Below are 22,460 nucleotides of genomic sequence, written 5' to 3' on the forward strand. Positions count from 1 at the left end.
CAAATTTTCAGCTCAATGCATTTTAAGCTGAAGGACCACTAACTCCAATGGAATGTTTAAAATGTATTACAAAGCCAAAAATAACAACATACAAACACCTCAGCAAGAGGTTCAAGATATAAACTGGCACTAATACAAACATAATCCTATGCAAGAGTCTCAGACGACTCAGAATAAAAAGCAAAGTCAATTACAAGAAGCATTTGACACCCAATCACCGTGCCTACTGGAAAACTGGACTGCATCTGTTCCGGTGGAAAAGAAAAGATTAGTCTGTCCCTAAACTAATTCTAAAGTGATATCCCTACTTAACATACCTTCCAGGCAAGAGAAAATGGTGTCAGCTGTGAAGCTCCCTAATAAGCACATTCACTTTCCAGGTAAGTAGCCTAAACTACCGAGCTCGTTCTAAGATGCTCCTTAATTTCTCCTGCCTAGTCCAAACTAAGACCCATGTCTAACTGCACATCCAATTGAACTGCCTTAGACAGGACCCCGTCTAATCCCAACTGACCCTAACCCTAGCTTCACTAAGACCGAACTAACCCTCCACCCTCGGGGCACTTTCCCTAATACAAAAACCCAAACACAATGAGTATGCCCATGACACTCCTCCTTCAGCCGGTACAGCCTCTCGTACTTTTCCAGTGTCGAACCTTCTTCTTCCAAAAACCGATTCTGTGTCCTTGGATCCCAGGCACCTTCTCCGCCAAATGTTACAAATGCACCTGCCAGCACATTCCCTTCGTCTTCACTCCTACCAATCTAACTTCTAAACAATGGCTCATTCTACCTAACGAGCTACATGGCCTTCCACCTGCAAAAGAAATGCATGAGAACGAATCTCTCTGCATGCTCTAAGTTACAATTCAAATTCAACAGCAAACATAAGCTTCTTTCTCAAAGTATTTTTCCAGCTCGACATTTCTAGTCATGCTAAGAAAACCATAATTAGGCCTCTACTAGCGTTTCTATGTCTCACAGGCCTTTACTCCTTTAAATGATTTTCTAATATGACAACATAAGCATTTCATAAATAAATCCTAACATTACACTATATGTTAACGAACATTATTCTCATGTTAAAGCATTACATTTCTCATTAAGCAGCCTACACGTGCAACTTTAATATGACACGTTTTAGTCTCAATGCACATTTTACACACAGAGAAATTAATCCTAAGTTACTTAAGGCATTATTCTCTCTACTAAACACTACATTAATCAATGAATGACATGAGTACAATTCGATATATTGCAACACTCTCGATTAGTTCTAAACTTCTAAAACCAAACATTAGTAGGGTCCTCTAAATATGCAGGTGCTGACGACAGACGGTTATGATGCACCCCTATAATTTTCAAACAACATGGTGCTCTATCAGCCCCCCATTTTATGACCTGTGTCATCACACAATACATCATCGTTAGGGAAAGAACCGACTTAAACAGAACTTGTTGCCATTCTACCTCTCCTGAGCAACTCCATGTTTTTCAAATTCTGATATTGACTGTCCTGCAGTCTCTCCATTCCTCTCTCTGGCGTTCTCAAAGATCTTTCCAATCTGCCAGACTTATACCATTTACAAGCTCTTATCAAACCCCACAATCCAATCACACATGCCACAACTATGATAAGAGGCATCAACTCATAACCAAGAAATCCTTTTCCAATGCTCGCAAGCCAACTCCCCACTTTGCCAAATCCTTTTCCAACCTTTTCCCACACAGTTTCCTCAGTCACATCCTCAATCTCATAGTGAATGGCAGTGATGTTGCTTATATATTTCTCCAGATCTTTGCTGCTGTCTGGTATATAAGTACGGCACTCTTGGACCTTCAAAAGTTTACAGACTCCTCCCTCTTTTGCTAGAAGGATGTCTAAAGCAAGACGATTTTGCAAAACCATCGTCCTTATCGATAACATCTCTCCTTCCATCAACACCAATGACTTAGCTGTATTCATTGACAACTCATTATTTATTTATTTATTTATTATGCAATTTATACCGCGCAGACTAAACCCGAAGGTATCAAGGCGCCTACCAAAAAAGATCAAAATGCAGGGCACAACTACAAGTACGCTTGTACATAGAGACGTGTTTTAAGGGCAGATCTAAATGTCTGTAGGGAGGGGAGAGACCTTAATTCAAGCGGAAGAGCGTTCCACCACTTTGGAGCTAGATAGGAAAAAGCCTTCCCACCCCATCTGGTTTTCCGAATCCGCGGAACACAGAGAAGAAGTCTGTTTGAGGAGCGGAGGTTCCTGCCAGGATTATAATGAGACAGGATGGATCCAATGCCTGTAGGGCTACTTTTCGCCAAAGCTTTATAGACCATACACATGGATTTAAAGACTATCCGCTCCTCCATCGGAAGCCAATGAAGCTGCTTCCTGGCCAAAGTGGCCGAGGCATGCCGAGGTAGATCAAGGACAAATCTGGCTGCCGCATTCTGGACTACCTGCAGGCGCTGCAGCTGGCTTTTATTCAGTCCTGCGTACAGCGCATTGCAATAGTCCAAGCGGGAGCCCAGGAGGGCAACAGCAAGTTGCCTTCTTGCCTGCAAAGAAAGGTAGTGCCTAATTTTCCTTAGTATATGGATGATACCCCAACAGGTAGATACGGTCCTATTAACCTGTTGGCACATACCAAGAGTGGGATCAATCATGACCCCGAGATTTTTAGCCAGAGAGGTGGGATTAGGGCAGGCACCCAGTGAGTCAGGCCACCACTCCATTGACCAGATCTCTTCCTTTCCTCCAAACACCATCACCTCAGTCTTCTCCCCATTTAATTTCAGTGAACTCATCCACAACAGAGTCCAACCTTCTAATTTTCACATCATTCAAGATCACTCCTAAAGTTGGTATTATTGCTCCAAAAACAACTCCAACCACAGCTGCTGCACCTCGCTTCACTCTTGCATGTTGTCCTCCTTCTATTAGCTCAAAATCTTCTGTATGGTAAATCTTAGGAAAGATTATCGCTAAATAGCACGTACCATGCCATTTCGCAGGCAGTCGCACATAGGCATTATTCCCCGCACACAAAATACACAGTTGGAATTACTTGCACTATACCTTGCAAAAAGTCCTTTGAATAATACTCCATCGTAAATGTATGCTCACATGTGGTCTTCCCCACATACACATTCTCATATTATGTCTGTGGACGGCCTATGCACAACTTCCCCTTTTGCACCTCATCTAGAGCTATCGGACCATAACTCCCTTTCGACTTTTGCAACTTCTCCTCATCTGTCCAATCTACCTTACCTTGCCCTGAATTTTGCAACTGGTTTAGTTTCCTGTATCTATCTTCCACTTGATCTATAAATTTCTTCTCTGTGTCTGACAACAGGCACGTCAGATTTTGGCGATGAGCATAAGCTGTGTCCAATTCTTGAGTCGGAATGAAATACGTCTTAAGTATATCTTCAGATTTATAATAATCATTCTTATTCAAATGCTTGTAAGCGGGTACTTCAGGAAGAACAGCATCATAATTCAAAAATAAATACTCAAAATTATTTCGCCCATAAAAAATGCTAAGCAGCAAACTACATGAAATGCCATATGTCAAAGGAAGATGATGGTATCTGATACCCTCATCTACTGAAGCTGGCAACTGCATACACACATAACAGTCTTTTGCATCCATCGCATCAATATACTCATGCAACAGATCATTTCATTTTGGAATTTTACACTCCTAATATTTGCAAATTATCTTCACATCCATTGGCACTGCCTATTAGACGGAGACAATGGCACAAAATGACCCAAGAAGCCTTCAATGAGAGGTTTGTTGAACCCCCCATTATTCCTATGGAGGGCATTGAGGTGGCTCTAACCAAGTATTAATGGGCAATCACTACTGCGGTGGATACCATTGCCCCCTTAAAACTGTTTAAACCATGTCCGGCAAATAAGCAGGAAGTATGGTTTTCGGAGCATTTAATGTCCCTGAAACAAGTCGCCAGAAAACTTGAAAAGACATGGAGATCATCCCATCTGGATGACGATAAGAACCGTTACTGGAATGCCCTTACTATCTATCAGAAAGCCATTCGAGCGGCGCGCAAGAATCACATTGCGTCCCAACTCACAGCTGCTGGTAATGCTCTGAGGGTCTTATATCAAATTTTGCAGTCCTTTGTCAAACCCGTGGCTTGCGAGAGCTCTGAGTTAGCATCACAGCAACTGGGTTCTTTACTGATAAGATAGATAGGATATATGAAAATATCATTAACTCCAATCTGTCTTTTAGTGGAGATGCAACACGACTACAAGTCGTGGAAGAATCCAACTCTGCGACTCTCACCATCGCTATATTCCCTCCCATTTCTTTAGAAGAGGTAGAAATTTTAATGAGCCAGATTAAGAGTGGCTGTCCATCTGATACCATTCCAGCCAGAATAATGCCTGTGGTTGGCAGTCGCTGGGTCCTGGGATCCTGCGACTTGTGAATCTTTCATTGGCTGAAGGCGAGGTTCCTAGGGGGTGGAAGAAGGCTCTGATAAGACCCATTCGGAAAAATTTTACAATCCCCTGGATGGACCTGTCCAATCTCAGACCGATATCTTTGCTCCCATTCTTGAGTAAACTCACAGAAAAACATGTGAATAGACATCTATCGAACTTTATCGAACAGGCAGGTGGCCTGGATTATTCTCAATCCGGCTTTAGACCGAAATACAGTACGGAGTCAGCACTACTGTCAGTCGAGGACGATCTGCATATGTATCAGGACAGGGGTTATTTCGTTATCCTGAAACTGTTAGACTTATCTGCGTTCGATACTGTGTCCCATAACATCTTGCTTGAACGGCTCACAAACATCGGTCTTGAGAACAAGGCACTGGCCTGGTTAAGGAGCTTTTTATCCAACCGCACCCAATGCGTCTCCATGGGCGCGTTTCGCTCGGTGGAGGTAGAGATCGCCAAGGGGGTGCCACAGGGCTCTTGTTTGAGCCCGACTCTCTTTAACATCTATGTGGCCCCCCTGGCTAGAATTATTAGAGTTTTCAGTTTCATCCCAATGTCATACGCGGATGACACACAGCTCCTTTTTCCTTTCAAGTCTCTCACCACCGAGGTTAAAACCTCCTTCTCCGAGGGTATGAAGGCTGTGGCCCAGTGGATGTCATCAAACTGCCTAGAATGTAATGTAGGTAAGACTGAAGTCATGCTCTTCGGGGAGGCTAAAATCCTATGGACGCCGGACTGGTGGCCCTAAGATCTTGGGCCAGTCCCCGACCCCAAACAGGTCGTGAAGAACTTGAGGGTACGATTGGACCAGGAGCTCTCGCTAAAGCAGCATGGTAACTACATTGTGGGCTCCTGTTTTCACGTGATAGGCATTTTACGCAAAGTGTTTCCCTTTCTTCCTGACTCTACCAGGAGAACATTGGTGCAGGCTCTCGTCCTTAGTCGTCTTGACTATTGTAATGGGCTGTTGTTATCGGCAAATGAGGGAGTATTGGCCAGACTCCAAGTTGTGCAGAATACTGCTGCCAGGCTGGTTTTGAACGCCCCCCTCAGATCTTCGTCCAAACCTCTTTTGGACAAGCTACATTGGCTGTCGGTTCGCCAAAGGGTAAAGTTTAAGACGTGTTGTCTAATTCACAAGAGTCTACATGGACTAGGTCTCTCATATCTGACAGACAAATTTGTACCCTATAATCCTGGTCGCTCCCTTAGGTCTAGTAACCAGCTTCTATTGCGTGTGCCTCGTGCAAAGAAGGCCAGACAGGGAGGCAAAGCTCTGTCAGCGGTCGGGCCCACGTTATGGAACAAACTCCCCTTGGCGCTCAGGCAATGCCCGGAACATCTGCAGTTCAGGGAAAGCTCATACCTTTCCTGTTTCAAAACTAACTCTTCTTAAATGTTCTCCCTGATTGTGCTTGTGGTGTTCTTAGGGCGCAGTGATCCTCCTTCGGGAGTCGATTCGAGCGCGATATAAACCCGCAAATAAATAAATAAATAAACAACTTTGCATATGCATTGAGCTTGAAATTACCTCTGGACAGATCTGCATGTAACCTACGACTCTCCTCTAGCAGCAAAGCTCTTTCGTTTCCTACCTTGACCTCTTCTTTGCTAGGAGTAGTCGGTGTAGGGGTTCCCTCTACCTCCACTGCCTGCTCATGTGGTGCTAAATATGAGACTACAACTACCAACATTATGAAGAGTATCACTCCTCCTACAAGTGTGCCTACTATGCACCTAGCTCTACGGTTTGGGTTTCCAGCCTACATGGTCTCAGAAATTTTTCAACTTCTTTGTTCAACGAGAAACGCTCAAAAGTCTCTCTTCTTCTTCAGATGCTTGTAAATCAACTCGAACCACACCTCAAAAAGCTGGAAGTACCCTTTTTGTTTCAGTTCCTTTCTTACAGCAAGCAAAAAACAACCTTAACCCTTCTCCGTCCTCTGTGGAAAGTCCCTAAAATCCTTCTTCTTCCACTCGGACCTAGGTTAATTGCATTTATTTACAATAAAGTCTCTCTTAGTCCATAATAAGATGTGTTCCAACTGCTTCTAACACATATTCCAAAAGTTCAAGATGAAGAACAATCAATTCATGAGATGGAATTTCAGGCCCAAATGTAGGAAAGATCAGTCTACTCAGGATCAAATGACGAATTCCTCTCAATATCGGGGGATTTGGAACAGTGATAGTCAGCACTCCTTCGATCTCAAGCCCTGGCACCAACAGCAGCGCATCCAGCTTGTTATTAGGACTGGTACTGATCACTGTCACTGCCCTCACCCTCCCTGATCTCAGCACTCCGGGCATCAGTCACGATGTGTGTCCACTCCGGAGCTGCGTACTTTCAGCAAGGCACTCTCTTTCTTCTTGATCTCCTCAGACCTCCACAGGCTTGCGCCTCTTCACCTACATCTGACTCTGACTCTTCAGACACAGAGGCAAGATCCCTCTCGGAGATCAGTCTCAAGTTCAAGCACCTCTGCCTCTCTGGCCACTGCTCTTCAGCTCTGCTTGTTTTCCGGTTTTCTCTTTGCTCACTCTGCTCACAACTTCTCTCAGGTGAGTCTGACTCTGGACCACTTTCACAGCAACTTCCCCTTTCGGATGCAGTTTCAATGTCACTGTTGTCGTGACCCTCCTCAGCTTGGTCAAGTGAGCAGCTAGCTTCTTCAGACCCCTCACAGCTTGTCTTGTCCCCTCCTGTGGCCCTGCCACTTCAGCTGGATTTTCATCAGGGAGAGGAGCTGTTCCTTCCAAGGGTGCTGAAACTCGACTTGTGTGTTAAGCATGCACCCAGTTTGGCAGACCTCCACACTTCACTGCAGTGTTTGTCACCAAGATGACTTGGTACGGACCTCTCCAGCAAACATCCAAGCAGTTCTTTCTCACGTACTTCCGAACCAGCACCCAATCCCCAGGACTCAGGTCGTGACAGAGATCGCTTGCAGCCGGGACCACAGCAGCCTGCACTTGATGGGACACAGAACGGATGACATCAGCTAGTCCCTTGCAATAATCAAGGATCAGATCATCGGTGATGCTAAGCAAGGCTGTCGATGGAACCCCTGGTAACCTCATAGCCCTCCCCATCAGTATCTCATGAGGTGAAAGACCTGTTCTCCTGTCTGGGGTACTGTGCATACTCATCAACACCAACGGCAAAGCATCAGGCCACTTCAGAGACGCTGATGAACACACCTTTCCCATTCGAGCTTTCAGAGTCGCATTGACTTGCTCCACTATCCCAGAAGCCTCTGGGCGATAGTTACAATGGAGTCTTTGATCAACGTGCAATGCGGCACAAAGCATCTTCATTATTTCGCTATGGAAATGCGTTCCTCTGTCTGATTCCAAAGAGGTCAGTATCCCAAACCTAGGCACAAGTTCCCTCAACAACAGTTTTGCTACTGTGAGTGTATCACACCTACTTGTAGGGTACGCCTCCACCCACCTTGAGAATACACACACCACAACCAAGATGTACCTCAATCCATTACACCTAGGCATCTCAATGAAGTCCAATTGCATCCTGTTGAAAGGCCCTCCGGATCTCCCAATGTGACTCATTGTGACCACAATTTTCTTTCCAGCATTCATTTGTTGACAAGTGACACATCTCTGACACACAGCTTCTGCCACAGCCCGAAATCTCGGATTGTACCACGTTTGTCTGAACACTCGCACCATAGCATCTCTTCCCAGGTGTACTGCACCATGGATCTGTCTTGCCATTGGGCTTAGCAACTCATCCGGCAACACTGCCCTTCCATCACTTGAGACCCAAATATCCACATCTCCTTTCACGCAGCCTGCATTGATCCACACTTTCCTTTCCTGATCTGAAACCTGTTCCTGCAGGCACTTGAGCTCATCCCAAGTATCTGCCATGGCCAACATCGTGTTGAACGTGGTTCTTTCTTGACTCCCATCCACATGTTTCTCAGTGAATGAACAACCTTTTTCGGCACAGAATCGTGCAAGGTTTCTAAGTGACACGAAATCTGTCCCATTTCCATGAGGCGTGCACTTTACAACTGAAATTTCCTTGGGACGCTGCAAGGCCTCTAGAAGCAACCTCACAAATTCCCCATTTCGGATGGGCGATCCAGACAATGTCATGTAACCTCTCTGGGACCAGAGCTGTCCGAAGTCATGAACCACACCAAACCCATACTGGCTATCAGTGTAAATGGTAATTCGAATTTGGTCTGCTGCTATGCAAGCACAAGTCAAAGCAATGATCTCAGCCACCTGAGCAGAGCATGCTCCTTCCAGGCATGCAGCTTCAACTACTCCTGTAATAGTACATACAGCAAAGGCTGCTCTCAAACGACCAACACTGTCTCTTAAACATGAACCATCAACAAAGAAAATCTCATCCGGGTCAAGCATGGTTCATCAACAATGTCAGGTCTTGACTTGGTGCAAAGTCACATCAAGACAGTCATGGTCCGCACAATCTTCATCAAATGTGTTAGGCAACGGCATCAATGTCGCAGGATTCAAACAGAACACCTCTTGAGGGTCACATTCTCCGCAGCAAGTATAACTTGCTCGTAGCGTGTGAGCCTATTATTGGTCAGGTGCTGTGTCTTGGTCCTAGTCATCAACTGTTCAACAGAATGTGGAACATGTACAATCAAAGGGAGAGCCATGACAATACTCTCACACCTTCAATGCTGGCACCCTTTGCAGCAACAGATTTGAGACATCCGGGCAACGCTGAAGCCACTGGATCTAAAGTAGCTGAAAAGTAGGCAACTGGTCTACGGACACCTCCATGATCCTGGACTAAAACTGCTAATGCACAACCTTCTTGCTCACAGCAAAAGAGCGAAAAAGGTTTGTTGTAGTCAGGCATCCCCAATGCCGGAGCACGACAAATGTCCTCTCGCAACTCTAAGAATGCCTTCATACAGTCATCGTCCCATGGTACCAGATCACTTACATCCTTGTGCGTCAGTGCCTGCAAAGGCTTCGCCTTCAATGAAAAGTTGGTAATCCACTGACGACAGTAGCCAACCATCCCTAAGAACTTCTTGACTTTTCTCTGAGTAGAAGGCACCATCATTCCCATGATGGCCTCTATTCTGTGACACGTTCCACTTGCCTTTTTCTATCCGGTGACCCAAATACTGCACCTCATTCAGGCAGTATTGTAGGTTGTTTGGTGACACTTTATGTCCATTCTCCGCCAAATGATTCAGTAAGGCGATGGTATCAATCCTACATGCATCTTCAGTCTCTGACGCCACAAGGAGGTCGTCTATGTACTGGACGAGAACAGAGTTCTGCGGCAGTACAAGACTCTCAAGATTCTTTTTCAAGAGCTGTTTAAATATCAATGAACTCTCTGTATAACCCTGTGGGATACGACACCATGTTAGAACACGGTTTTACAGCTTAAATGCAAACAGAAATTGGCTATCCTCATGCAATGGAATCGAGAAGAAAGCCTGACAAAGGTCAATCACTGTAAACCATTCCGCCTGACATGGAATCTGAAACAATATTGCAGATGGATTCGGTACCACTGGACAGCAGGGAACAACTATGTTGTTCACCCGGCGCAAATCCTGCACAGTCCTAAACTTCCCACCTGGTTTCTGCAACCCCATAATAGGCAAGTTACATGGACTGCACATTATCTCCTTCAGGATCCCTTGCTTGATCATGGACTCAATCACAGGTTTTATCCCTGCAATCGTCTCTGGAGTCAAATTGTACTGGTGTGTTCTCGGAAAGTCAACATTCTGCTTAACCTGAATCTTGACAGGTTCAACCATACTGTTGTTGGGGACCGCAGTGGGAGCCCCTGCAGCCCTAGCCAGTTCCCCACATGCAGTAGGAGTCAGCATTGCTCCCGCCCATAGGCAGCAGCTCGTAATGCTGCTCCCTCCGAGCGGAAGCAATATTTTGATCCATTTCCCTGCCCGCATTACTGGCAGAGAAGCAGATCAAAAGTCTGCTCCCAGTGGGTGGGAGTTTGTTTTAAGCTCCTGCTGGTAGAAGACTTAATATTTGCTCCTGCTTGGTACTGCTGCAGCAGAGAAATATGCATTGTAGAGGGACTGATACCAGTCGTTTCAGGCCTACACGATGGAGAAAACAACTAGCGTGAAACACAGGCAATACTTGGTACGTGCAGCCAACCATGAGCGATTGTCACACCTTTATTTATTGCCTCTGGGCCACGCCCGGGCTGAAAGGCTGAAGTAGGGTACAATGTATTGCAGTGGCCGGATGGCTCACTACATCTCTCATAACTTTTCATAAGGACAGTAACAATAATTATTAGAACAACTGAACATGGCTCCACTTCCAGTCCGTGTGGTCAACAAATAACTTATTAAGCAAAGTCTTGTAATCTCTGGTTCGGACGGGGGTTCTCTCTCAGCCAATAGGGATATCCACGCTGAGTTACCCCCTCACTCCCCTGCTACGTAGCTGTAGACTCCTCAACTAGCTCCCTTTCTTCCTCTGTTCCGTTAGGATCAATGCTCTCATCCCCACCGGTCGGCAGGGGTGCTTCCATCTCCTCCTCCCCTGATATGGGCTACTGTGATGGGGTCCCTCGTTGCCCATTACTTCCATCCTACTGTAGAGGTGTGACTTTTTGAAACCATGACACATTTCTCTATAACTGTTGATCTCCTTTCCCTGCCGTGATCTTTGTTCCTTTCACTCCAACAACCTCCCAGATCTCTCTTTCGAATGGTGTTCTAAACTTCCCTCCTGGATGTCTCTCACAACCACCTGGTCTCCCCCACCAAGTTCCACTTCTCTCGCTCTTCATTTCTGGCTGGTTCTGTCAGTGTTCCTTTTCCTCTTGGCTTGAGCGAAACAGAAACCCAATTTCTAACATTTACATATAGAATCTAGATGTGTATATTAGATCATTAATTATTACTGCTTCTATGTACATATGGGTGCGTATATAGAGGGGTTTATTCCAGCTACAAAAACTTTACTGACGGCCCAATTGTGATCTTGGCAGACAGATATCCGGTCTGCCGTATTGCAGGTTCCATTATATGCTATGGTACTTATAATACGATGGACTGGATATCTGTCATGTATGTGATGGAGAATCCCATTCACCAAAATTGTAATCAATCCCTAATTGTCATATGAGCGTTTCTGTATGTATTTCCCCTTTTCTAATCCATTGCCATCATTCTATTCCTACTCAAGACATTACTAAACACACAAGAACTCGAGAGCACAAACTTACCACAACTAATCCACAGAAGGCAAAAAACATATATTACCAATCTACAATTTAACTCTAATCTTGGGTTCTGAAATAATAACGTGCCCCTCACCGCAAAGCGATTCAATGTGTTATCAGTAGTAGTAAATGCTATATAAATGCAATTTGCAGTATGCCCAAAGGGGTAAAAGCGAACGTGTTTTAGGATATGGCCTGTTAAAAATGTGGGTCTCTAGTTGGCAATGGTTTGTACCTTTGTCCAAGTAGGGACCCTTGCTTCTAGTCAAGGTAAGGGAAGAAATATCTAAGAACTCCCTCAGAAAAGCCCCATTCTGCGGTCGAGTCCGCCTTGGTAGTAACATCTTACCAGGGTCGGACGAGGTGGCAAATGAGGAAGCATGTCACATTATGCGAGTGAGCCATCCTCGTCCAATTCAGAACTCATTGGGTCTCTGGTACTAACCTGCTGACTTGCTGATTAAACAAACAGCATTTCTCTGAGGGTATCACACCAATTTTTGTGTTTGTTCAAGTGGGTGCACTTGCTAGGTCGACATGGCAGTAGAGACGGTGCGCAGACACTGCAGTGGCTGGTCTGAGATACCTTTAAAAAGCTACTTTTGTGGGTGGCACAATCATTGCTGCAGGCCCACTAGCAGTATTTGATTTACAGGTCCTGGGCACACACAGTGCACTGTACTAGGGACTTAGTAGTGAACCAATAAGCTAATCATGGAAACACCAATCCACAAACACAATTTACAAGGAGAGCATATGCACGTTAGCACTGATCAGCAGTGGTAAAGTGCCCAGAGTCATAACCAACAAAACAGGTCAGAAGCAGGAGGTTTAGGGAGAAACCCACTGAAAAAACCAGACCTAACATGGACTACAGACAGTGCTGTCAAACAGTCATACCCCCTTTCCCAACCCTGATGTTTCCACCCCTCCCCCATCCCAGAACTGTCTTTAGAGAATACTTAGCACACCTTCCATAACATATCAAGGAAGTAGATGTAGAGTTATTCTATTATTTTGCCTCTGAAAAGTGAAAATTTATTAAAAATTGCAAAGATGACAATTTATGATCTAAAATGTTGACCCCAAAGTCCTACGAAATATGTTTCCCTTTAGCTCAAAAGTCATTTTACAAAAACAAAGTCAAGAAATAGGCATTAAAACGTATGCAGTGGAAGGAGTTCTAGAACTAAGCTCAAGACTTTTCTTCCATCTTGGCATTCACCCAAGAAAGCAGCTGGTCAGTAAATAGAAACAAATACTACGATTCAACTTTCATTGGCGTCTGCAAAGAACATATACCAAACAACAAGAGAGTGTTAAAACGAGTGACAAATGCAATAAACAAATTCCAAATCAGGACGCTATTAAATCCCAGAAAGGCAATTATATATAGTAGGAAAAATAAAAGAAAAAATAGAGTGCACGTGCTCAAAAGTCTAGCTAGAAGAACCCTCAGGCTCCAATAGAACATTGGTAGCCGGTTGTCTTCATTGGGTCCTTTTTATTAGCTAGAGAAAGTGATGGTGAGTTAAAAAGAGTATGGACCACTCCTCAAAATTACTTTAATAAGAGGGTGGCTCTAACTCCCTTAAAAACAGTGAGTGAAAAATATAATTAATTTTTCTGGACTAAAAGAAGGTTTATACAATGAACCCTTCAGTCCACTTCAACAAGTGAAAGAAAAGAAATAATAAAAGAATACGGTCAACATGTTTCTGCTTTAAGAGCGGTAGTTCAGCTCAGCATTCTTCAGGACCTAGAAATACACTATTCAACCACTCAGTTACCAGAGCACGCTAAAGCGCTCGGACCTGAGCAGTGGACATGTGGAACCATACGACCTGCAGTTGTCGAGGCTCCTTTTAGGAAAATTCTTCTCGAGATCATTAACCTCCTTGTTGTAGGGGAAACAATCAAAATCTACAGGGATGAAATAAACACAATAACGTATCCACAATGCGAACTCTTAGAAGCATACATCCACACAGGTAGACTTATTATACGTGCACAACTATACTAAGTTCAACTCATTTATTAGTTGAAAGAATTGTTCCTTTGGTGAATTAACCAGAGGAGGAACAAAAAACGTTGATAAAGCTGTTTGTATTTCAAACCCCTTTATATCATCAGGCATTATGTATCAACTGCCTACACAGAGTCAGTAAAAGCATGGAGAGCATAAAAAGCAGTGCTTATTTCAACCAGTTTTTTAAAAAAAATAGGCTAGGAGGCACCCTTGCAAGGAGTGTACGTAGCACAGAAACACTCAAAAGAAGGAGTAGTCAGTCCCACACTCACATAGTTTTACGAGGTGTAGTGCCCCATGGGCATAGCGGCAGAGGGAAATCTTCACGTTTGGTATCTGAATGGAGTTAAGCCAACAGAGAAGAAAAACGGGCTGGATAAGTAAATGAGACCTGCCGGTCCCGTTAAATTATAATCAATAAACCAGCGTTTAAACTTTCAAGGGACTTACTTGTCTCCAAACGGCTCCCCGCTTCAACACCTACAAGCGACCACATCCGCCGCCCGAATTGGTAAACGCGGAAGTGGAGACGCGATTAAAGTAAGCGTGGAAGACGCGTGAAACGTCAGGGGCGGTTCTCTAGATCACGTGTCCGACGTGATTGTGTCATCTTTATTAAAGGCGTCCGTTTATTTACATTTACTTACAGACACGCTCTGAAGCCAAAATTTACACATGTACAGTATGATGAATGGAATACCTTTTGCGGACATGTCCACACCCCACAGGTGTCCATGCAATCGTCTGCGCGGTCCCGTGCAGCAGTTGCAATCAAACAATACACGTGAGGAAGAAAGAGGGGAAAAGTCATGTGGGGGCCAGATATGTTCGTTTACTCCCATACTACAGTGAAAAACCAAACAAAAACTAATTAGGCTAGGGCCATAGATAATAAGATATTTAAAATCTAATGTGTGACCCGTCCTGATTAGGTAAATCTTTCACCCCTATCCCAGGGAATCCATCGTTATTATTCCCATACTAGTGGGAAAAGGAAATTCATGGAGCATTAAGGCAGGCAGGGACTGTAAGTTTTACCGACATGGGCAGAAGGTCTATCTGTGCATGACTGATCCCCACGGGACGTCATCATTTAAACCATTATTGTAAGTAGATAGACGATATACCCATCGTTGCTCCTTTTCATACAATTTCCCCTCGTCAGCGGTACTCAGTTGTTCAATTATTACCCATTTCACATCATTCGGGCAATGGGCTTTCTCAAGGAAATGAGTAGTCAGCTTAGTAGTATTTCTGCCACACCGGATGTTACTGCGATGTTCTCCTATCCTTGTTTTAATTTTTCGAGTGGTCATCCCAACGTATCTTAAACCGCAGGGGCATGTAATCAAGTAGATTACGTTACTTGAATTACAATTGGTATGACCTCGTAGGTGCCATATCTTGCCTTCTTCTAGTTGTAATGTTTTTGTAGGGGATGTAAGATGGCACACACTACATCCCCCGCAGGGAAAATGACCAGTAACAGGTGGCAAACCCCAGGCATTCAAAACAGTCTCGTCATGTTTGTGTTGGTTAATTCTTGGACGGGTGTGCACCAAGGCATCTCGCAAGCTTCTTTCTTTTTTGTACGAGAATAATGGTTTCTGCCAATTTCTGCCATTACTCGTCAGAATTTGCCAGTGTTTACCGATACACCGACTTACAGAATTAGATATGTTACTATAAGTAGTAACACAAGTCAAAGGGACCTGAGAATCACTTTCTTTTACATTGTCTTCCAGTAATGCTTCCCTGTTGTTATTTCTGGCTCTCTTCCGACTAGTTTGTAAGATTTTTCTAGGGTAACCTCTATGTTCTAGTTTTTTTGTGAGGTCATCTGCTTGTTTGTTGAAATCAGCAACACTACTACAATTTCTACGTACTCGTAGATATTGCCCAAAAGGGAGATTCTCGCGTAATGAACGCGGATGGAAGCTGGAAAAGTGTAGAAGGCTGTTCCTGCTAGTTGGTTTGTAGTAAGTTTTACTGGTTAGTCGGTTCCCAGTTTTGGTGAGTGTGACATCAAGGAAGACAATGGAATTAGAATCATATTGGTGTGTAAATCTTAAATGGGGATCACAGGTGTTGACCCAATCGAAAAAAGCTAGTAAGCTTTCTTCATGCCCTTTCCAGATCAAAAGCACATCGTCAATGTACCTCTGCCACAGGATTACATTGGCTGCATAGGGGTTTGCATTTGTCAAGATGTGCGTTTTTTCAAAGTTATATACATACAACCCTGCTATACTGGGAGCAAAGGTACTACCCATCGAGGTACCAGTCCTCTGTAGGTAAAAGGTGTCTTGATACTGGAAAAAATTCCGTTTCAATGCCAAGGTAGCACAGTCTATCACAAAGGTCTTAGAAGTATTATACGACCATGTGGTTTGGTCCAGAATGTCTGCCAATACCTTGAGAGTTGCGTCCTGCGGAATGCAAGTATACAAACTCTCAATGTCAAGGGACACTAGGTAACAAGGTTCCTCTGGGAGTTGTACATTTAGTAACATGGAAAGGAGACTCTTAGTGTCCTTAATGTAGGTGCTTGTAGCCTGAATTAAGGGTTTGAAGAAAAAATCACAATACTGGGAAAGTGGTTCCAATTGGGATCCAATCCCTGACACTATAGGTCTTCCCGGCGGTGGTATGCGGTTTTTATGAGTTTTGGGAAGGGTGTAAAAGTAAGGGATTTTGTCTTCTGAATTTGTAAGGAAATCTGCTTCCTGTTTGGTGATATATCCATCTCTTTCCGCAGTGGAAACCAGCTCTAAGATTTCGTCTTTAAGGAAAGGAGAAGGGTCTTGTTGGAGCACAGTGTAACTAGCACTGTCACTAAGAAGCCGTTTACATTCGGCATCATAGGCCGTGGCATCCTGAATCACTATGCCACCCCCTTTATCGGCACTTTTTATTACAACTTCTTGGTTCTCTTGCAGGGATTTTATAGCTCTGTATTCCCCGGCTGTTAGATTTTTAAAGGAGGTAGGTTCAATCAAAGTCTCCACTTCTCGAGACACCGCCTGTTCAAAAGTTATTATATCGGCCGGTATCAGGTGAGTTGGAGGAGTGAAATTGGATTTCCTTTTGAAATTAGTATCACTCGATGTAGTTGGAATATTTGCATTCTGTTGTTCAAAAAAGGATTTTAATCTGAGTTTCCTAAAAAACTCTCCCAGTTCACATCTCAATTTAAAGCGATCCAGGCTAGGGCTTGGTATGAAACCGAGACCTTTTTCCAACAATCTAGTTTCATCTGTAGTAAGAACAACCTTGGATAAGTTGGTTATCAAACTTGTTGGTTGCTCGGTCCCGCCCTCTGTTCCTGGGCCTTGCTCCGTGTGTTGTCTCCCACCGTTTCCGTGGATCCCCAATGAACCTGGTTGCCTGTTCGTCTCTTCCCCCTGCCTCTCCGGCCAAACCCTAAAAAAGGCTGCGGATACATATTCTGGTGGAATTGTTGTGGCGGGGGAGCAAAATGTGGATTCCAACCAAATTGCGGTGGAAATGGTGGCTGGTTAAAGGGGTCCGGATAGGGACCTCCAGGTCCTTGTTGTGGGTAAGGGAACCATTGATGGTTATAATGGCCATAATTTTGTCTACCTCTACCTCTGCCCCGTTGTTTATTCCCTCTGCTACCAGTGCTGGAATTACTCGAGTCTGAGTTTGCTGAAGTATCAGGGTCTTCATTGATACGTGTTGGGGGAGCATAATCTGGGGCAGCATAGGGATAGGTTTTGTCATAAGACCATCTTTTTAAATCTTTTTGGAATTTGGCTACCTTTGACTGTGCAAGGTTTTCTTTGTATTCATTAAGCTCCTTGTTAAACTCCTCAAGCTTCTTTTTGTAACCTGTAACCGTTGCTTTAATATGGGCTTCTGTAGCCTGAATCTCTATTAACAGGGCCTCAGAAAGGCGCATCGCCGTCTTAATGATAAGAATAGCCCAGTCATGAGTACAGTGCCAGGCTATTTGAGCCCATTCCTTGCGGAAGACACTGTCCTCTAAAAAAATGCGTGGTGCATTAGTAACCAAAAGTCCCTTCGGGGCCATGTTATTAGTAAGGTATTCCCTCATCATAGTTCCGTGCAGAATCGCTCTAATTCTGTTTTTCTTTTGTTCACCAAGCTTATCCCAGTCAGTAGTCTGGGATATTGCTTGAGCGACTAGGGGATCAGCAAAGAGGGAAGTGTCATTTAATATTGCATCAGCCTCCTCTCTGGAGTATGAAAGGCCCGACGCCTCCATTGCAATAGGTGTAAAACAATGCACTGCTTAAATGCAACAAAATTACTGAAAATGTGTGGCTATGTTAAAATAACTCTCGCAGCTGCGCGCTGCTAGAATAGCTTCATCAACAAGAGAGTAAGGGCCAGAAGGGAAACACTCTCATGCCCCTCATAAATCCATATACCAAACAACAAGAGAGTGTTAAAACGAGTGACAAATGCAATAAACAAATTCCAAATCAGGACGCTATTAAATCCCAGAAAGGCAATTATATATAGTAGGAAAAATAAAAGAAAAAATAGAGTGCACGTGCTCAAAAGTCTAGCTAGAAGAACCCTCAGGCTCCAATAGAACATTGGTAGCCGGTTGTCTTCATTGGGTCCTTTTTATTAGCTAGAGAAAGTGATGGTGAGTTAAAAAGAGTATGGACCACTCCTCAAAATTACTTTAATAAGAGGGTGGCTCTAACTCCCTTAAAAACAGTGAGTGAAAAATATAATTAATTTTTCTGGACTAAAAGAAGGTTTATACAATGAACCCTTCAGTCCACTTCAACAAGTGAAAGAAAAGAAATAATAAAAGAATACGGTCAACATGTTTCTGCTTTAAGAGCGGTAGTTCAGCTCAGCATTCTTCAGGACCTAGAAATACACTATTCAACCACTCAGTTACCAGAGCACGCTAAAGCGCTCGGACCTGAGCAGTGGACATGTGGAACCATACGACCTGCAGTTGTCGAGGCTCCTTTTAGGAAAATTCTTCTCGAGATCATTAACCTCCTTGTTGTAGGGGAAACAATCAAAATCTACAGGGATGAAATAAACACAATAACGTATCCACAATGCGAACTCTTAGAAGCATACATCCACACAGGTAGACTTATTATACGTGCACAACTATACTAAGTTCAACTCATTTATTAGTTGAAAGAATTGTTCCTTTGGTGAATTAACCAGAGGAGGAACAAAAAACGTTGATAAAGCTGTTTGTATTTCAAACCCCTTTATATCATCAGGCATTATGTATCAACTGCCTACACAGAGTCAGTAAAAGCATGGAGAGCATAAAAAGCAGTGCTTATTTCAACCAGTTTTTTTAAAAAAATAGGCTAGGAGGCAAGGCACCCTTGCAAGGAGTGGTATCTGAATGGAGGTAAGCCAACAGAGAAGAAAAACATAACGGTCCCGTTAAATTATAATCAATAAACCAGCGTTTAAACTTTCAAGGGACTTACTTGTCTCCAAACGGGTCTGCAAAGAACAGCCAGGCACTAAGTGGTACATGAACAGGAACAGGATTGTCAGTAACAAGGAGTACTCGTGCATGACTGGGACTTCACATTGAAATCATTACAGGTGTATGACTGAGTTGGCCAATGACAAACAGTGCTGGTGCATGAGTGATATTTGACATGAGATAAGATACTGTTGCATGCCTGAGATGTTGACTGGTGTAGCAATTCTGGTGCATAACTGAGATTTCCAATCACACCCAGAGCAGCCGCATAATGCCATGTATTACATTACTAACGTGCACTCGCGATTTCAAATTACATAGAGTACTGGTGCATGGCTGAGATTTCCAATGACTAACAGTAGTGGTTTGTGATGATGGCAATCAGCTGTCGAAGTGCATTCAAAAAAATTGGAAACTGGGATCCTGAGAGCATTGGGGGCAGGATCAGTGAGTGTTGGGTCACAGGCATAGCTAAAAAGAACAAAATATTCAGTAATTAATTTGTTGGTCTTTTAGCTTCAGGTAACTGCATATAAAATAGCTCAACCGTAAATGAAAAATGAATGCAAGTTAAACAAATCAACAAGCGATGCATTATTTCACCTTATCAAACCTTCGTTGACTTCAGATATCTGTGTGTGATTGGAGATCCATAGAGTTGGATCCTGGTTGGTGCAGTGCGGAAAAGAGACTTGTGTATTTTTATTGCTGGAAGGTTCTACCTTCCCGCACATAAGTATTGCGAATATGTAAGTCATATTTTTAAACTTGCGATACACACAGTATAAGGTAGCCTGTCACAAAATGCACAAACAATTTAGATTTCAGGTTTAAGAAAAGTGCTTCCAAAATATTGATCTTATAATATGCAGACTGCACATAGTGCAAATATTTCTAAAACTGTCCATTAAAACCATGCACTCGACAGCTCAGCTAATTACACCCTTACCAGAATATATAAAATATGTATATATAATAATTCTTTGTCATCAGGCAATTTCAAATTACTCCATCAATTAAAGGCAATAAGTTTTCCAAGCAGCCTTTATATCTGCAGATTAACTAGTTATGCACATTTGTATTTCTTTCAGGCCACCCAGGTGAGGAGACTTGTGTATTGTTTATCTATCTGTCCCTTCTTGGCTTCAATCACAGCACCGGAAACTCCCTCTCTCCCTGTTCAACTGAGGCCAATCAAATGTCGTAATAAACCGTCCCAGGAGAGTGTTCTTTTAACAGAAAATAGGGGAACTGTTTTTGGAATATTAAAAAAGTTTGGCACATCATGACCCTCCGATCTAGCCCGCTTCGACATATGTATGCAATTAGCTGCATGACTGCCATTTGCACTGACAGTTGGTTCTGGTGCATGGTTGAGGATTCCAGGAACATACAAATACAGATTTGGAGTAACTTACTACCTCAGAGTTTTTCAAGGGTGAATGATGCATGAATAAAATTCCAAAGTTAAGACATATAGGGCCTCATTATGATGGCGGTTGGATGAGTGTCCGACCGCCATAGTAGCGGGATGAAGACCGGCCGACAAGTAGTTGGCAGCTCCACCCACCATATCATGATGTGACCGCCGTATAGGCAGTCAGAAACATGTCTTTTACTAGCGCGGCTTGTTCTGTGGCCCAGAAAAAGAGCTGCAGCAATAGTAGCGGGATGAAGACCGGCCGACAAGTAGTTGGCAACTCCACCCACCATATCATGATGTGACCGCCGTATAGGCAGTCAGAAACATGTCTTTTACTAGCGCGGCTTGTTCTGTGGCCCAGAAAAAGAGCTGCAGCACATGCAGCACAAGCCACAGTAGTAAAAGGCATGTTTGTAAACATTCATTCACCGTGTGCCAGGCACCATGTAGTGCCTGCACACGGTTCATGGATGTTTGCGGGCACCACATGTGCAGCCCTGGCCACATAGCTGAGGCCCAAGGGGGACGGGTGTCCTGCTAGGGTCCCCCAAAGTCCCTTTATAACAGACATTCCATGGCAGTGGGACCTCTATGAATAGGCTGTGAAAAATGGACATTGTAATTCCTGTGGCAGTGCCTCCACAGGCACCGCCTTCATTGTAGGGCTTACTGTCCGACCGCTGCCCTGATGGGCTCCTTGAGTCTGTCAGAGGTGGTGGTGTATCCCGTGACTTGCTGCACTCCGACCGGTGGTATCTGAATCGGGTAGTTGGACCGTTTCTCTGGATGTCGGGTGGGCGCAGGTTGTGGTGCGCCCAACATCCTAATTAAGCCTTTAGTGTGATAGTATGACTATCGATGTACAAATATGTTTTTTGCTTCTTGTTGAAAATATATAAACTCTGGAAGATCTAAAATTGTATTTAATATGCTGCCTGCTCGTAATTACATCTACTCTATAAAGAAAAATCCCTCTTTGATGAGTATTGAAAAAAAAACACCAAGCGAGTGTGTGTATGCAGTTGGATCATGGGTGCCGATATGGGATTTTATGTGTGTCATGAAGCTGTCCCTCATGACTACAACGATCCCTGCTGTCACGGTATCGCTTCTCACTATATGCAGTTTATTGCTTGGCACACACCAAAACAGCTCAGCTGCCAAATCATTTTTCCTGTGAATTTAGATCTGAATGTTGTCTGTTGCTATAAAATGCTTTTTTGGCAAATATGTTAAGTAAAAAGTGTTATTGTGCATTTAAAAGAGAAGGGAGTAATGCTCTGGAACATCCCAGTACTCTGACCATTGCTCCTTGGTGTTTTTATGCAGGTACCGGAAGGTGGTCTCCAACGTGTGCGAGGGAGGCGTGGATATGCTGCAGAGCTTGGGACAGCACCAGTGTCCGCTTATAGCTCCCAAAGGCCTGCACATTACCGTCAAGGGAGACCCACTCGCTGTGAAGCCTGGAGAGGACATCACCTTTCTAGTCAGACAAGAGCAGGTACATTTCCAATGGCTGCATAAATGGCTAACATTCTAAGGTGCATGCTCGGAAAAAAATTGAATTTAGTAAAGACCAGGTCCTGTGGCTTCTTGGCCTCCATAGAACCTTTGTTGCATGAGTTCATGTACTCTGTAGGAACTACAGCCAGCATAATGTGGGCTTGAAGTTGTACCAGGCCAAGAACAATTGTTAATTCGATATTTTAGCGATACCTTCAGGCTCTGTGTCAGCATCTACATTTATTCTTTTTCTTTGACTCTATATTGACCTCAGCTGGGCATCTGGTCCAAAGCAACTACATCCAGAGATCT

The 22,460-nt window shown here is 43.8% G+C and overlaps 1 protein-coding gene across 5 annotated transcripts in view; it reads left to right on the forward strand.

The window, feature by feature from the left end:
- SORCS2 (sortilin related VPS10 domain containing receptor 2) overlaps positions 1 to 22,460 on the forward strand; it is a 2,165,153-nt gene that overhangs the window by 1,969,015 nt on the left and 173,678 nt on the right. For all 5 annotated transcript variants that reach the window (XM_078678523.1, XM_078678525.1, XM_078678524.1 and 2 more), the window contains exon 18: positions 21,975 to 22,146. In XM_078678523.1, the coding sequence (XP_078534649.1) occupies positions 21,975 to 22,146 (172 nt within the window). The remainder of the gene's footprint in view (positions 1 to 21,974; positions 22,147 to 22,460) is intronic.

This window comes from Lissotriton helveticus, chromosome 2_2, assembly GCF_964261635.1.
Source record: "Lissotriton helveticus chromosome 2_2, aLisHel1.1, whole genome shotgun sequence".
NCBI classification, from domain to species: Eukaryota; Metazoa; Chordata; class Amphibia; order Caudata; family Salamandridae; genus Lissotriton; species Lissotriton helveticus.